General features: G+C 29.3%; 2 protein-coding genes across 4 annotated transcripts in view; both read right to left on the reverse strand.

Moving 5' to 3' along the window:
- On the reverse strand, positions 1-9,625 carry LOC100163448 (UDP-glucuronosyltransferase 2B15). 3 transcript variants are annotated; one of them, XM_008189024.3, is made up of 5 exons: positions 9,496-9,625; positions 6,550-7,416; positions 774-993; positions 492-711; positions 1-423 (listed from the first exon to the last, which is right to left on the reverse strand). In XM_008189024.3, the coding sequence occupies exons 2-5, from the start codon at positions 7,372-7,374 to the stop codon at positions 138-140; spliced, it is 1,551 nt and encodes a 516-aa protein (XP_008187246.1). In that variant the 5' UTR covers positions 7,375-7,416; positions 9,496-9,625; the 3' UTR covers positions 1-137. The 3 variants fall into 3 exon arrangements, with proteins under 3 accessions (XP_008187246.1, XP_001943943.5, XP_003247383.1); XM_001943908.5 differs by lacking the exons at positions 6,550-7,416; positions 9,496-9,625 and adding an exon at positions 4,475-5,418; XM_003247335.3 differs by lacking the exons at positions 6,550-7,416; positions 9,496-9,625 and adding an exon at positions 1,735-2,873.
- Positions 9,626-15,938: 6,313 nt separating this feature from the next.
- The window catches only part of LOC100167543 (UDP-glucuronosyltransferase 2B15), a 7,206-nt gene continuing 4,600 nt past the window's right edge, over positions 15,939-18,544 (reverse strand). Inside the window, exons 4-5 of the mRNA XM_001943802.5 lie at positions 16,361-16,580; positions 15,939-16,277 (exon numbers count right to left, since the gene is read on the reverse strand). Of these exons, the coding sequence (XP_001943837.2) occupies positions 16,016-16,277; positions 16,361-16,580 (482 nt within the window). The 3' untranslated portion in view covers positions 15,939-16,015. The remainder of the gene's footprint in view (positions 16,278-16,360; positions 16,581-18,544) is intronic.

The following is an 18,544-nucleotide window of genomic DNA, read 5'->3' on the forward strand; positions in this document are numbered from 1 at the left end:
TTTTTTATGTAGGTAATAAGATGTCTTTAAATTACATATTTATTTATTATTTTATAGCTATCAATGTGATAATATAGTTTATTCAGTTTATTACATACTCGAATAGCTTAATAATATTATGGTAGACAGCACTTAAATTATTGTAACTTTGGTTTGATGGTTTGTGAATATTTTAGAAAGTAGTAATAAATAGTTTTAAAAAGTTTGTAAATAATGAAAATAACAAAGGAAATAAAAATGAATATAACAAAAATAACATCCAATAAAAAGTATTGATACCACGTCAAATTAAAAGCGTGAGATTTTAAATGTGGTGCGCCTTTATGACGAATGACGTACTCTGTCCAGTAAACAACTGATTCTGCTGGTGACATCGGTCGGTCTTTAAATCTATCAGAAACGATTTTAGCATTTTTCATGTATCTATAATAAAGTAGTATGTTAATACAATTAATTTGGTATATAATATTTTTTCAAGTGCTAATACATACTTTTCATTATTAATGAGTTCTAAAATATTTGTTAACAATTCATCTTTTTGTAATGTTAATAGATCCATAGAAATCCCCATTCCTGCTTCAACTAAGTTATCAATGTTTCTAGGTTGATCGTAGAAGAGAGGGAATCCAAGAACAGGGACGCCTGCATCTACAGCTTCATATACACCAGATATACCTCCGTGACTAATGAATAGTTTTACATTCGGATGCACTAGAAAGTAAAGTTATATTTACTATATTATCATAATTATATTTTGATAAAAAATATCTTACTAAGTATATCACGCTGAGGAAACCATTTACTTGTCATTACATTTATTGGTTTATCTTTCATTTCTCCTTCGTATTTCCATAATACCCTCAGAGGTACTTGTGCGAAAGCTTCTTTAAATGCGTTCTGAATATGGTCGGGTAAAGTTGACATTGATACGACAGAGCCAAACGTAAAATAAATTACTCCATGTGGTGAGTTCTCAATGAACTCCAGTATATCCTTAAATTAATATAAAAAAAAGTGGTCAGTTAATATATCATAAATCAACAATATAATATATTATTACCTATTATCATTCCATGATTATATTTAAATGATTTAATAGTTCATTAAAGTTAGATAGGAACCTACATCAATACATAATTTTCTTTCATTATATATAATTTATTTTAAATAATTGTTACTAATATGTAGAATAATAATGTATAACGTTTTTATGACTTCCATTGTCGAATAAAATCTTTCCTAACAATAAATTCAGTTGTTATTGATTTAAAAATAAAATAAAAAAATAATTAACGACTATGTATTTGGGTAGATTTACAGGCTGTCTGTAGGTCGATAAGCTATCAACAATAACATATCACATTAAATACATTTAATAATCAAGCCGATAAACTAATACAATAATAATCCAATAACCTGCACATTTAGTCCGTATTCCGGATTTTTCCATTTCTTATTAATTAAATTAAAATTTTTTTTTATTACTATAGGATAATGAACATATTTAAATGCCACAGCTGATATAATTGCAAAAAGTAATAAAAAACAAAAAAGCATTTATATCAAAAAAAAATCAAAAAAAGCAAAATAAATTGGTTTGTTTGGAATCAGAATAACGTAAAATGAATTTATGTAAAAAAAATTAGATTTCTATCTGCAGATATATAAAAAAAAATAAGCATATACTTTAAAATCCAAGTCCTAATTATTATCATTATATTATATTATGTGTACATTTGGAATATTCTGCACCGCGTTCAAATGGATACCGCCCACAGAAACAAAATTTGAAAAAAAAGGTCTCGATGCTTCAGTAATATAATGACTGTTTACAAACATCACGGAAGGTCGTACAGGCCTCAAAACATCGTACGGTTTAGGTTCTCTGTACTTGAGTAGAAACTCGAAGCAACTGAATGTCAATAAGCTGTACGACAACAAGGCAGTATTGGTGAATCGTTGGACGAACGTTTTAGGGACACCATGGTCAGCCATAAAATTTGAAACCGACGCGGGATTAGGTACATGTCCGAGGTAAGAATACTCCAAAAAGGTGACCATCGACTGCGGTACTAAATATATCATAGGCAAATTCAATTTAGTAGCCACATATGACATGCAGTCCAACCAGACAGGTTCGATAAGGATCACGTCGAAATCGGTATGAACGAAGCCTTCCAAAATGTCTTTCAATCGTTCGTTTCCGTGAATAATATCGCAATAGGATCTCGCTATACCTGGACCGAACCATAGAGTCTTGATTGGATCGCCGAACACCTTCATCATGTCCGTCAAACCTATCTCACGTTTCTTTGGTAAATCACCGGACGTATCGATTTCTGTATAGTTTTCACGGTTACCTTCTGTGATTGGTGTGAACACAGTGACATGATGCCCTTTATCCGTCAACGATCTTAATACCGAACTAAAAAAGTTCCAGTGGCTTTTCCCCGCAATCGTTTCTATTGCCAAAATGTTTGCACTTTCCGCCGGTTGCATCCATGGTCCACGAAACGTTGAAAATATTAAAAAGACGGTCAATAAATATAACGATCTTACAATATAATCCATAATAATAAATATTTACTACTCAGGACGTCAGTATTAAGATTGTTTGTTAAAAAACATAAATAAATTGATGTTCAAAATTAATATGCAATATTTAAACACTGATTTTCAACAGATTAATTAAAGCTTTGTATCAAAACACTAAAATTCATATGGCAGTTAAAATTTAAAAAAATGTGTCCACTTTTTAACATCACTTCCAAACCATGATGACATTATGACAGGTAGCTGTCATTATTATTTGTTACCTATATGATTGCAATGTAATCTGGAACATTGTACAGTTCTAACTAAGTAAAAGTAAATTAGTATTAACTATATGGGTATTAAAATAATACGTTATCTAAGGCCAAAGAACAAATAATTTACAAGATAAGAAATGTAACAGGAAATCACCATGTTTTCCTAAACTATAAACATATAAACATACCTATTAAGTCAATTTATTCTACCACTTATATTAGTTATGCTTTCTATAGCACTTAATGATAATCACTATATTATTTTAAAAACGTGGATATTGTATTCATACATAAATAGTTAGTAATTATTATAAGGCCCAGATTCTAATTAGCTTAATACTATATAATATATTAAAAATTATGTCTTATAACAGAAAAAATGGCCTATAAACATTGACCTATAGCTGGTAAGTCTATTGCTACATATATGTACTGCTTAAAAATTAAAATCAACACAACTGACTAATTGGTTTTTATCATTTTTTTAAATTTTTATTGGCACTACCAAATTAGATAACGGTCTATATGGGAAATTGTAATAGATATTAAAATAGTGTTTTAGGAAAATGGAAAAATGACATTCACTATAATAGCAATATGGACAAGTTATAATAAATATTTTGAATACATTTCTTTAAACAATAATAATATACCATATTCAAATTTATTTTTGTTCTTGTAGGTTTCTTTATAATATAATGCATTAATACTTTAGTATGTATCTAACTGGTTGCATCAAATCTCCAACGTATTATTTTTTAATAAAAAGTAAATATTTACTAAAGGTAGTAGTAACTTATAGTTAAATATTGTACTCCTATTTTTACACAGCTGGATTAACGTATAAGCAGTATAGGTGATTGCTAATATCACTAGGTACATTTAAAAAAACTTCAAGAATATACCAAGTCCACTATCTCAATCAAAATATATAATTTTTTTTTACGGTATTTATATTAAGTGTTATTGAAAATCTAACTGAATTATACGCAAATAGTTTTGTTTGTATTGAGAATAGATAATAATATATTCTTATGAATCTCCATTATTGTGTATTTCAGTATTTGTGTATTAACAACATAGTTGAAAACCGTTATAGGACATAACAAGTAACAACTAGTATCTGTAATTACTAATCAGTAATCAGTAAGTACCTATCAATTGTTAATCGTTTCAAATTAATGATCAAGTCACCATTCGATTGTATTAATGTTTTATTTTTCTAACTTTGGTTGATTTGCACAATTGCACTTTGTATTATGAACATTGACAAATTTTATGGGGTACGGCCCAACAAAAATGTAGTATACTGGGGCGCAGATAGAATCATAAGTCACAACCTTATTTAGGTGCATGCATTTTTCCTTAATCTGGCTCTAATTCCTAGTTGTTTATATTTTAAATCATATCTCATAGTAAATACATACAATATGTTCTATTGTACACATATAATATACCTACTAGGTATATACTGATAATTTCTATAAACTATAACTATAGGCCTCAATACTGATACAGTGATACCTAATTATTTAAAAATGGACTGAATAAAAGTGTGCGCCAATAACTGAAAAACTGAAATTACACGCTTGATGTTTAACATAACACATAAACTTGTGGTTGACGGTTGTGGACAATTTTACTATGCCAGTTTATTTACTCACGTTTGGTATGCTTCTTGGTGTTTTCAGGTGTATCCCTCCAATTTGTATTACACTTGCCGGCATAGGTCTCGGTGCATCGGTAATGTAATGTGTGTTCATGAACACTAACGACGGTTTTAGAGGTTGTACCAGATCATATGGTTGTAAATCAATTTTTTTCAGTTCTATTTCTTTATACTTTAATGCCAATATACTAAAACCTAAAAGGACGATATTTAAAAATCGTTGAGCAAATGTTCTAGGTACTGCGTTATGAGCCATCAGATGGGATACTGTTGCTGGATTTGATACGTCTCCGAATACAGTATGCTCGATGTGGGTGATCATTGGCGAAGGAATTAAGTATATCAGTGGCAATTCCAGCTTGGAAGCTATATATGACGCACATTCCGATGCTAATACTTCAGTGAAAATAATATCATAATTTGATTTACCACCGTTTAAGATCTCTCGCATATCCTGTTGTTCATAAGCAATATTGCAAAAGTATCGAGTCATGTTCATGAGTATAGGTATTATCGCAGTAGGTTTCCCAAATACGTTCAACGTTTCTTCAATATTCATTTCGACTTTCGATGGTAAATCCAAGTAAACTTCTGTATAGTTGGCCCGATTGCCATCGGGAAATGGAGTAAATACGGTAACATTATGACCTTTGTCCGTCAAAGATCGGAGAACTGCACTCATAAAATTCCAATGACTCTTACCAGCAACATTTTCTATTGCAAGTATTTGCAGTGCATCGGTAGATGCATATGTCATCGAAACGGTAAGAATACAAAACACTGATAAAATCATCGTACGAAACAACGTTCTCATTGTTACGGCCACTTCGCAAAGACTAAATATCAAAGAAGCTAAAATATAACTGTTTAAAATTATTTCTTTCATTGTTGCAATGTTTTTTCCTTCCCAGTGTCCAGTGCTATACTCGTTAATTAAATTGGTTGCAAAATTACAGAGTAAATAAATATACCATGGAATGTAGTTTTTCGAGGTTATCGCAAATGACATACATTTTGAAGATAATTAATTGATCACTTAAAATATAATACAATGTATAATCGCGATACCTACCAAAAATTAGTATGGGCTCTATTGATAATCGTAGTTTTGTCTCATCAATATATGTTATCTAGGTTCATAGGTACAAATTTTTAATTATAAAAAGTTTCTATTTATGCTGTGTTATATGTTATAATACATAGTGTATACGCAAACGTATATTAAATATAACATAATATTATATTATACAATCGTATTTAAGCATATTTTATTCAAGGCCATACTTGAACTTCCTAGTTTCTATAATAATTTAACAGCTGTAATTATTTAACTTGATTAAGGTATTAAACAATATTTTCCATATTGTTATATTATATTATGTGTACCTACTTATAAAACAAGGGTTGATATATGAATAATTTTAATTTATAGTATCCTAGGTAGTTTCCTACCCCGATAGTAATAGATAATGTGTTATGCTCACTTTTAAAAAAATTTATTTTGATAGATATTTGTGTTTATTTTAAACTTATTAATGGAAAAAATAGGTTTGATCTTTTTGCGTCCTAATCAATATAATAACAGTATTAATATTATAGAACTTGTGCTGATAGAAACTTAAGGTGTCGCATCACATCTTTTTTCATATTATAATTTATAATACACCAATTTGTTTTTCTGAAATACTACTACTTAATACTATTGAATGCCTTAACAATCGTTTTAATATGGAATATGAGTATACTTATGTATAACATAGTATTCACTGCCTAGCCATAACTTCTTACTAATAAGAAATGTACAACTGACCTATAATTTATTATAGGTACGTGTATAGCCAAGACAATACTAATATAATATATTCAAGTATCAATGTACATTTAATGTGTATAGGTTTAATATAACCATATGGTATAAATATATTTAATATAAATAAGTATACTGTAGTACACTAGTACGTTACTAAGAATCGATTAGTAGATAAAAAAACGTATGATGCACATCTAATAAAAAAAAAACATTACACCCTCATTCGCCTGGGTTTAAAATGAATAATATGATTAACTTACTTTAGGTATAGTCTTGGGTTGACTGAGATGTATACCACCAATTGGTATCAAATTTGGTGGCACAGGTCTAGATGGTTCAGTAATGTAGTGCGAGTTGACAAACACAAGTGAAGGTTTGACAGACTCGATCGAATCATAAGACTGAGGATGATTTTTTTTAATTATCCATTCGTAGTATTCTCTCGAGATCAAACTGTATGCCAATAGCACAGAGTTGATACATCTCTGAACAAATTTTCTGAGAACTGCGTGCTGACTTAGTATATGGGATACAACTGCAGGGTTTGGTGTGTGTCCAAATAATATTGGTTCTACGAACGTTAACATTGGTGATGGAATTAGGTATACTACAGGAATTTGAAGTATTCCTGCTAGGTGTGAAGCACACTCAGTGGCCATCGGTTCGATAAGTAAAACCTCGTAATCCGAATTATTTCTGACCATTAAAATCTTATTTATGTCAGTGTTATTGTACATAGCGTTACAACGGTTTCTTGTAATATTAACGCTTTGGGATATAAGCGATACGGTCGAACTAAGTGTTTTTAAGACGGTCGCAATGTTGATTGAACCTGTAGTTGGATAATCCTTAGACGTATCTATCAAAGAACAGTTCACACCACAACCCTCGATGTCAGAAAACGGAGAAAAAATTGTCAAATTGTGCCCTTTTTCTATTAAAGACTGTAATACCGATCTCATAAAATTCCAGTGGCTTCTTCCTCCTGTCAGCTCAACTGCTAAGATTCGTGCTGAATCGGCTGGAAAAATTATTGTTGAGCATCCACACAAGACCAAGATTGTTATAATTATTGGGCATGACATGATTTTAATCTATTCTTCACACTTTCCCACACTTTCTTCTCTCTAAGTACATAAAATTAATATACATATTAATTATTAATTATTATATATGATGTATGAAACAAGACGCGAGTATCAAATATACAGATTTATAATGTAAACATAATGTAGAAACAACACAATCTATAATTCTATACTAAAATATTATAAAGAGATATAATTGTTTGTATGTACGGTGTAATCTCTAGAACTAATGAACTGGTTTCAAAATTCCTTTCGCAAATAGGTAGCTACATAATGTTAAAATCAAAATAATTAGGTAATCACACAAGAATTTGAAATTAACGTGGAAATCATATTATAATAGTGATAATAAAATGCAGTAGACATTTTTATTTTTTTTTACTTAAATGGTTGCCATTTCTCATTGGTTATACTCGGGCCGATGATGTAAAAACATGTATCAAATCGTATATGGCTTCGAATAAAGAAATTATATCTTAAAACAAACATGATAGTTGAATGAATGTTTGTAGCTTATAAAGGTTAGAACTAGATAACTACTTCATCGATTTTGTCAAATTTTCAAATTTATTATTTTAAGAAATATAAGGAAAGTTTAGAGAGTAGTTTGAAGTAAGTACTTTGTACCACGTTCGATTTATACAAAGTGCTATATCTAATCCGCTACAGTGCGCATTGTCTATCTCGGTTGAATTAGTTCACATAGCGAGACTCGAAAATACAGGACCTTTTCGATAAAAGTTATATCAATAGATTCCTCGAGACTCGGAGTGGTTTTTATAGTCTATTTTGTCAACCTCTATAGGTAACTATAAAGAATATTCCTCATAGAAAATTTCACCTAGTTATTAATTTAAGGATTCAAAAATAAGAATCTTAGTATTTTGCTTCATAACTGGAAAAAGTCTACAAAAATCTGAGGAATAATGGAAAATATTTATGCGTCACCAATTTTTAATAAATTGGTTTTGTATTTTTTTTTTATAATTTTCAGAAAAAAATAACCGTAGAGACGTGACATTTTTATTAAATATTTATATTATTATTCTTATAGACATACTAACTGTAATTTATTATTCACATTATATTTTGGTTTTTTTTAATAATATTAATAGTAATAGAAATTTAAAAATATTGACTTTTGTCAATTAATATTTTTTTTTTTTTTTTTAATGCCCTGGCACTTTGTTATTTAAACGACCAAATGATCTTTATAAATATGTTTAACAATTACATATATTTTACATACTAGATATGAATTACATATACTTTACACGTTGAATGTTGATAGAGTCACTTCCAATGAAGTTGCTCCTGTCTTAATCTAAAATCTTAAACTAACTCGTATGATTTCAAACGCTTAAGACGTCTGGTGCCCTTCGAGTTATGTAAGTTATGTTGATGACATTTTTTATCAAAAATCTAGAAAATTCAATATAAGACTCCTCACAAATCATACTCATAAGTCATAAGAGTTAAAAATTTCAAAAATACAGTCACAAATTTTGTATAATCGTGATTAAACAAAAATAAATATTTTTCTCCGAACTATTTTAGTTATTTCGTTATAACTAAAAATAAAGTAATCACGAAGGCTTGAGTGCTTGAACACTACAACCCATATTGTTGTTGTTTTAATAATTAAACAATCATATTATTTTATGATTGTCAAATGTCAATCAACAAAATAAACAAAATATCGAAAATGTACCTATGACCTTTCTAATCTAATCTACAACAGTTAATAAAATTTAAAAAAATATATTAAATAATATTATGTTTAGGTAAATCATAGATGACATAAAATAATATTTATAAAAAATATATCGAACATAGAAATCAACAAATAATTATAAAACACTAAAAGTGTCACTAATGATAGACAATAGTAGTTTATCGTCAACTGATACCTACCAAACATACAATTTATGTTCTAGTTATGAAACGAAAAGAGATTTGATGATTTATCATTATACAAAAAAATAATTTCAAGTGGAAGTTCGTGGGTGATTGTTATCATTTCTATTGTAATTCAATGCTATATTTTTACGGATAAAACAAATAGTAAGCTAGATATTAGTATAATAGTATACATAATTATTATAATCATATACGTACCAGAAGAAAATAGTTACCTACGCTAACACTAATTATAAGGTAAAAATAGTTGTACTATTGGAACAAAGCACACCACACACATGAGTATACACTGTAACGAGTGAGCAGAACTAAAATAAATTCAGTTGCGTGTTTAATGTTTATACCACTATACCAGTATAGCGTATGGCGTACCTATCTAGGATTTTTTCAAGGGGGGATATACAATTTTTAATACACATTCAGTATACACTATACATATTATATATTTATATTATATTATTATTATTATATACATATTATATTGTGTACAAAATTTTGTCTCCGGGAGGGGACAATACAGTATACATCACGATTAAAGATAATATACAAGTTACACAACGACTACTGATAAGGTGAAATACGAAATGACTACTAATAATTAACCAGTGGCGCTCCAAGTGGCAGTATTACAATTAACCGATTATAGATATATAGGTGTAAAATTAGTTCTAAATGTCAACCCATATGGTTAAGTTTTGATATCAAGCGCTAGTAGTTAATTATTAACAGCTTTTTTGTATAAGTAGTCACTTTGTAAATCAATCTGAAAGCCGTTTATTATGGGGTGATTTGCAACCTGTATATATTTAATCGTGGTATACATACAATATATTATTATCTTAATAGGTATATATTATATTATATTTCTTTCCGTGTGTAAGTATTCAAACTCCTCCTAAATGGTTGCACCGATTTTGATGACATTTTTTGTGTGTGCTTGAGTGGGTCCTTGAATGGCTTGGATTCACAACTGTGGACCCGGTAGGCCTAACCCGGTGATGTGCTCAAACAGGGATTTTGATATTTACGATGGATATTTTTATTTATAAATAGTTGCTATTGATTATGGGAGAAATATAGTATTAAAGATAATATTAGTATTTATTTTTTATTGTTGCCATTAGCTATTCTGGCAGATAAAATACAATAGCATACATCAAATCAAATTTTCGCACATTGCCTACCAAGGTGACTGAGCTACAATTATAGACGGTGGATTGCACACTTGATATTTTGTCACACATTGTCCGCGATCCGATGTAGTCGTTTTGCCTACCAGGGTAGCTGAGTTGCACTTACTGCAACGAGTTACATTCAAAAGGAGTAAAATAATCACAATTTTTTAAGAGTAATAATTTTTTACGGCCAACGAAGTGTGCGGGATCTGCTAGTACATATATACTATAATATTAGAGGTAAAAATAATTATATTAACAGCATTTGTAAAACGATTAGCAAGTAATATATTTGCATGTAATTTTATATGATTTGTTATACGTTTAAATATTTATGAATATATTTATATACAAGAAATAGAAAATATAAATATACCTATATTAGTATATTACTATAGTTTTTTTCATACTTTTCTTTTTTGCGGCGTTTAGATTAGACTGAATATTTTACCTTTGTAATACGTAGTTCAATATGGATGCTTCTCCTTAGAACTTATGCCTCACCTTACTTTCGTTCTATATTCTAAGTTGGTTTTTATAATGGTTTGAAACCGTAAAAATCTTAGTTCTGTTTGACTTATAACTTTGGTGGTATCCATAATAAATAATAATTATTTGTAGAGAGCAATCAGTTTTGGTTTTGGTAATCCGTTATATAATTGTATGATTTTTATTGACCTTGGATTAGTTGGATTTCAATTGCATACACTTTTATGTGAAATATTAATTACTACATATTAGTATTACTATGTTTTTATTTATGTTTATGACTTTAATTATTTAGATTGTTTTTGCTTTGTTATAATTCAAACGGTTTACTCATCTTCAAAATTAAATGCCTAAGATATTTTTGCTTAATATATAACGTGTGCTGACACAAACAATTAATATAATAATAATAATAATAATAACAAACAGATATCGGACCACGTCCATCACTCGGATCAGAATCGAAAATGTAAATAATAGTTAATTGTACGAACACAAATCTGGAGGTCGGCTGTACAATCAAACCAGTGGCGCCGAACCTATAACCCAAGAGGGGCGACCCCCCCCTTTTTTTCAGTGGGTGGGGTCGTGGGGGTCCGTGGGTACCCCAGCAAACTACTTTTGAATTATGTTCCTATAAGATATTAATGTATACATATGCAGCACTGAAGCAAGCGTAAACGGAGGTGGTGGTCCGTATAACTTTTTACTTGCCCCCCCTTTTAAAATATAGTTTGGCACCACTGACTCAGTGGCGTAGCGAATCATGTTTTTCAGAAGCAATTGCTTCTGGTTTCTGGGGGGTGGTGGTGGGTCATAACCTCATAAAGCCCATACACACGGTCAGTCTTTGAACTTTATTTTGGGTGCTACCCCAACCACCTATTTGAGCATATGAGTATCGTATACATCAGTTGGAGTTGGGTGGGATAGGTCATAAATAATTTGTTTGCTTCCATATGATTTAAAGTTCGCTACGCCACTGCACTGACTCAAACGTTATCCTTATCTAATCATTTTAAAATACAACTTAACGTATTATTACTGATTTATGTATTCCATAGGCGTGTTTACGGGAGGGGCCTGGTGGGCACTGGCCCCCCCGGCAGACTGTGCCTCCAACAAAATAGCTAGGATAAAAAAAAGTCGTACGGTACCCTGCAAGTACCTATAGATTTTAATTTATTGTAATTTATTTAGTTACGCATTTATTAATTAGTGGTTATATTATCATCATATACAATTTTTTTTTTTTTTTTTTTTTTTTATTGAAAAAAATCTACAATCTATACATTTATTTTTGTACAATAAGTAGATTTGATACGTTAATAATAAAAGGTTAACATGAATCGTGAGATTAGGGAGTGGTAACACACCATAGTATTATACCTAATAATTATATAATGCATAAGTACTTTATTTTTATCAACAATTTACTTCATTATGTATCTGTTTTTAATTTAGTTTTAAATGTATTTTTATTGTTTTGACAAAGGTTATACTTTTTGAACTTAATTAAAAAATATTCCTACCATTGTGAATTTTGTAACATAAAAAATGAATGTTTCTTCATTTCTAAAAAAAATAGGTCTCACATTTTAAAAATTTGTTGTGCCCCCTCGGCCACCAAAGTCTGAACACGCCTATGATGTATTCTAAATATAAGTTTAAAAATTAATACTGTCACCAAACTGGCAAGACTGTATTGCCTATAAACGAATTTATACACGCAATTTAACTCTAACACTAACTAATAAATAAGTTAGGTATAAGTGTATTAATTTATTTATATTTTATAAGAACAGGCTTCTACCAAAGATTTAACAGTTATTATTACCTACATGTTTGATAATAAACAAGTTTACTAAAAAAAAATAAAGACAATGCAAATAAGTCAGTACAAAAGGTTAAACTAAATAGTAAATACAGAAGAAAAAAGTTTAGAAAACAAAAGGAAGAAGAATTGATTCTGGCAATATACATAAGATGGTATATAGGTTCATTAAGTTCGTAATTAATAGAGCGAATAAGGAAGTGAAAATATTTGGTTGAACGAGTACCTAATCCAAGATGAAATATTAAAATTAAGTTTGGAAAGTATTAATGGGAAATACATTTTGTTGAAGAGAAGTTGAAGAACATTAGTTAATTCTGATGAAAGTCAATATTAGTCAAAATTCTGTAGTTAGCTAAACTGACTAAATTAAGTTTATATCATGTCATGTGGTGGATTATAAATATTAGGTAAAAAAGCTGCACGTATAAGAAATACGTGTAAACTCTTTCGAATTTCCTGCAGGCCTCTGAAGTTTGGGGATCTTTGTGCACAGAGCCATATTCAATAATTAGTCAAATAATTGAACAATAAAAAGTTTTTAAAGTTTCTTAAAGTTTTAAGAGAAGCACATAACTTGTATTTGGATGTAATCCAAGATCACGAATGTCACTGTTGGAGTGGGGTAGATTTGAACCTTGAAGAGTATAACTAAAGTTGACCGGGTTAAGGCTTCGCTTGAACGTCATAGTTGGACACTTGGGAATATTCAACAAGAGAATAATGTACCAAGTAATAATGTAATGATATTTGATTGTAATTTGTTATAACAGCAATTAATCGTGTTCATATACAAAAAGCGGGTAAATGGGTAACGCTCAGTCGTACATTAAGTGTCTAGAGAGTCACTGTAAATTGTAATGTATATATTACATTTTTATTCAATGATATAAAATAAATGTGTATGACAAACGATTCTGAGCGAAGGCGGTCTGTCAGCCTATAATATAACTATGTATATTTAATGATATTATTGTGATTGAAATAATTTATTTGACCATTAGACACTATAGTGACTATAATCCGCGCAACGAAAACTGGCCGGTGACCCCCGTGACCCGCCCGCCCGTCAGCCATCCCGCCTGTCTTACCCGCCTAACCCACCCGCCCGGAAATGGCCGCTAGAGTCGCGACGGTCACCGGACAGTTTTCGTTGCGCGGACTATAGTACAGTAGTACAAAAGTAGGTTAAATTCATTTTTGGCAAAAAAATTACATTTGAAAATGCTATTGTGTGTACCTACTGTGTTTAACATATTATAATAATATATACTCTAACATTTTCATATACCCAAGAATAATATTTTTAAATAACAATAAAATAACTAAAACCGTTTTTCTTGATTTTAATATGTAATTTCGTCCAAATTTAAACTTAAAATATATGTAAAAAAATAACTGAATAACTCATTAATGACCAATTTTAAAATTTAGAGAAACGCAGGTTTTGTACATCCTATACGTGGTTAAATTTCTTTAATCATAATAATTGTTTATTTTGTAACCAAATATAACATGAACATAATATCAAACAACAAATAGCATATCGTGAATACAAATCACCTATAGGCTATAAGCATTAGCTTGTTGTGGGTTGAGTTCACAAAATAAAGTTTAAGATTATAAAACATTTGGAATAGGTAGGAAGTCAAGATATAAAAATTACATAGTACAATATAGTATACAATTAGAAATTTAAAGTTAATTATTTATAAAATATATAATAGGTATATACAAGCGTATGTTAATTGAAAATACCTAGCTCATACATTTTAGATTCTGAGCGGAGCTATATAGTGGTTTTACAATGGTGTTTATTTTTTTTTATTCTGTATACAAAATGTCTACTAGGAGTGCTTTGATTTAAACATATATCTTATCTTTTAGAAAATTGGATCAAGATGGTACTTTAGAGAGGTCATTTTTCGATTTTATCAATAGTTATATAACGACGCAGGAAAAACCACCGGAAAATTACGAAAAAACGTTAAAAATGGGATTTTAATTTCTAACGCTTTGTGTATCACCAAAGAAACGAATAAAAAATTGTAATATTATAATATTAATTCAACTTACATGATATAATAAATAATAACAATATAAAATATCCAGAATGACAAACCGTCTCCGCTCAGAATCGTTTTTCTTATACAATGATATTATATCATTGAATTCAAGTCTAATACAATCCATTATACAATAACCCACTTGTAACCTACTGTACAGCAAAGCGACATCCACTTACCTGCTTTTTACATATATTTCACTATAATGATAGACTATTTATATATTTTCTAAAAACAATTATATTTTTAAAACGTATGATATTAATACTTAGAAACGAATATCAATTCTCATAACTAAAGGATTTAACTTTCCGAAAGTGGTATCACATTTATATTGCATGAGATTAGTATTGTTACCATCGTCTTTGACACCGTAATGGCGTGATTGTTACTATGTTTCATACTTAAATTATGGTAACATGCAATAAGCAAGTGTTTAAAATGATAAAGAAGAAGTAGTAAACGTTTTTAAAGATTAGATTCTTTGATAAAATGTTTCAATTGTTCATTTGTTCGAACATATTGCAAAAATGAGTTGTGTTTTTGCTCACAAACTGGTAGTAAAAAAGGTAAATATCCGCAAGTGAGTTGTAGGCAAAGTGTTAAGTACCTGTAGTTATTAGTTTTTGAATAGCAAGTAGCAACAAAATAATAGAATCGTCGTATGAGAATTTACGGTTGAATATCCAATTTCTAACTTCAAATGCTTGTAATAAATTAATTTAACTTTCCGGTAAACTTTTTATTTGTTAAATGTAGAATCTTGAATCTTGATGAAACCTGACAAGAAGTAGTGATAAATGAGTCAGATCTAAAACTATGAAGATAGACCTATGAAGTTCTATCCTTATGGAACGACTGAAACCATATTAATAAAGATTTACCAAAACCCAAATCCTCTGGAATTTATTAACGTATTTTGGTTAACCCTATCGAAAGCTTTAGCAAAATCAAACAAAATAGCATCTACATTAAATCGAGCAAACTCATAACGGGTTAATTTACCTTTCACATGATTCATTTTATGTTATAAAATATAAATAGTGTGTTATCTGAATAACTTAATGTACAAAATAATGTTTACATGCATTGTTTTTATTTGTTATAACAAAAACATTTTTAAACAAAAGTTTACTCAGGTTTTGATTTTGATTTTATCGATGATTTAAATATCGTTTTTTCATACACTTAAATGTTTTATATATAATGTAAAAAACTAATAGAACGACTGATATGACAACAGCAACGACGTCCAGTAAAAAATATTGATACCATTTCAAATTAAGTGCTTGAGATTTTAAGTGAGGTGCGCCTTTATGACGAATAACGTATCTCGTCCAATAATCAATGGTTTTTGATGGCGTCATTGGGCGATCTTTAAAACGATCAGAAGCGATTTTAGCATTTTGCATGTACCTAAAAAAATTGTGTTATTATTAAAAAAGGAAATTATATTTTTAACTGTATAACATTATACATTTGTAAATTGTTATCCTTACTTTTTATTGTTAACGAGCTCTAAAATAACATTCATAAATGTATCCTCAGTCACAGAGTCAAGATTCATTGAAATTGCCATCCCTGCGTCCACTAAATTTTCTAAATTTCTTGGTTGATCAAAAAACACGGGAAATCCTAGAACCGGAACACCGGCATCCACAGCCTCATACACCCCAGATATTCCTCCATGACTTATAAATAATTTTACATTTGGATGCACTATATAAAAAAATAAAATCCTTTTGATTTAGATTCCGAACAGAACGATGTATAAATTGATTTTATAAAGTATAGGTATTTTCAGTTTTCAACTTTAGTGTCTTTTCTAGTAGAGAAGTGAATCTAGTTGATACAATAAAAAGAGTAGGGTGAAAATTAAAAAAAATTTAGTGGTGGTTAAAATCATTATGGAACACTAATACAAATTTAGAAAAAACAGGAATTTATACAAAAAAATAGTTTTAGGAAAAAATTTTAAAATTTGTTTTTTTAGTGTAATTCTGAATTCAAGAACGATTAACTGCAGAAACTTGAAATTTCACTTAATATTTATATTAGGTATATTTTTCCATGCATTAAATATTTCTTAAAATATTATCTAGGATACATATGCACGAGTTTTTTCTATAATAATTCAAAATTCGACAAAATCCCAAAAACTATCAAATTCTTTTGTATTTAAAAATGTATAAAATGTTCAATTTGCTAAGTCTTGAAAATGTAATAGAAGGTTCTTCATAAGTAGTTTATACTGAAACCAAAAATGCAAATAAATATATATACACAATTTCTTATAAAAATTTAAAGTTAAAATTTGGTCGAAATTACAAATTTATTCAAAGAATAACGATGTTAGTTATAAAAAATATATTCCTGGGGTGTGGGAACTTGAAACTTTTACGTATATTATAAATTTTACTATTTGCAATGATATTTAGGTACAAAATATTTAGAATAATTTTAAACTATGTATTACCTAATCATACCATGAACATATTTACACTGTTCTGCGGTAACTGGTAAGATGGTATTTACTCAAAAATTAATAACAAAGAGCTATATCACATGTCATTACCTGGTAATAAATAGTATAGGTACCAAGATTAGCAATACAGCTGCATTAAAAGAGCAAATCCTACACCCAGGGACGGATCCAGGGAGGGGGCACCAAATTTCAAATTCATACATTATCGAAGGCGTTAAGCTTGTGGAATTTTATTTTATTTTCCTGAACAGATGACCACTATTGTATTCCTATTCTCGTAAAACTATTAAATTAATTAATTGTTTGAACTTTTCTTATCAAATAGGCAATGGCTCATATCTACACAGGACATTTGGGTTAAAAAAAAAACACGAAAATCCATTAGGTACCTATTAGATATAGGCCATATAGCTGACCAGAAAAATCGCTTTACGTTTTAATGATATATTTTATACTTTTATATATTATATTATAATATCAGTGGCGGTCAAACGGGGAGGATGATGGGGATAGATCCCCCAATGACATTTTTCCCAATAGTCATAATAATTTATATATAATTATGAGTCATAACCGTCCCAAGGGGGGGGGGGGGGATCAAATGGGGCAAGTGCCTTAGGGCGTCAAAAGTATTATGAACTTAGGGGGCGTCTTAAAAAAAATAATAAAAAGAAAAATTTGGTGTTTTTATTTTAGATATTAATTTTCTTTTTATATTGTAATATCGAGGATAAGTACATATCAAATTATATATATTATATATGCCTTCAAAAATATATAAATATCAATATCAATATTATCTGTGATTGACTGTGAATCATGATTAAATATTAATAAATAATAATATTAGTTTATTACCCAAATATATATGTAGGTATAGGTATTAATATCATTAATTATCATTGATTATAAATACGAGTATTCAATAATAAACTCATTATCAATTTTCCCCACTTCTAAAAATAAATCGAGTTTGAGTGAATTCTGTTAATAAACATCGCTTATTCACTTGTACAAATGGGACAATCTACAATGTTGTCTGTTTGTACACGCCACACACAGCAGCGCAGAACGTATTAGTTACGTTTTAGTAATTAATATTTACGTTATTAGTTTTGTGTATTATTTTACTTACAATGGCCAAAAAAGAACGAGTGGGGCTCAAATTGAAAAATATTAAGAAAAAATTGAAAAAGAA

The sequence above is a fragment of the Acyrthosiphon pisum genome, chromosome A1, assembly GCF_005508785.2.
Source record: "Acyrthosiphon pisum isolate AL4f chromosome A1, pea_aphid_22Mar2018_4r6ur, whole genome shotgun sequence".
NCBI classification, from domain to species: Eukaryota; Metazoa; Arthropoda; class Insecta; order Hemiptera; family Aphididae; genus Acyrthosiphon; species Acyrthosiphon pisum.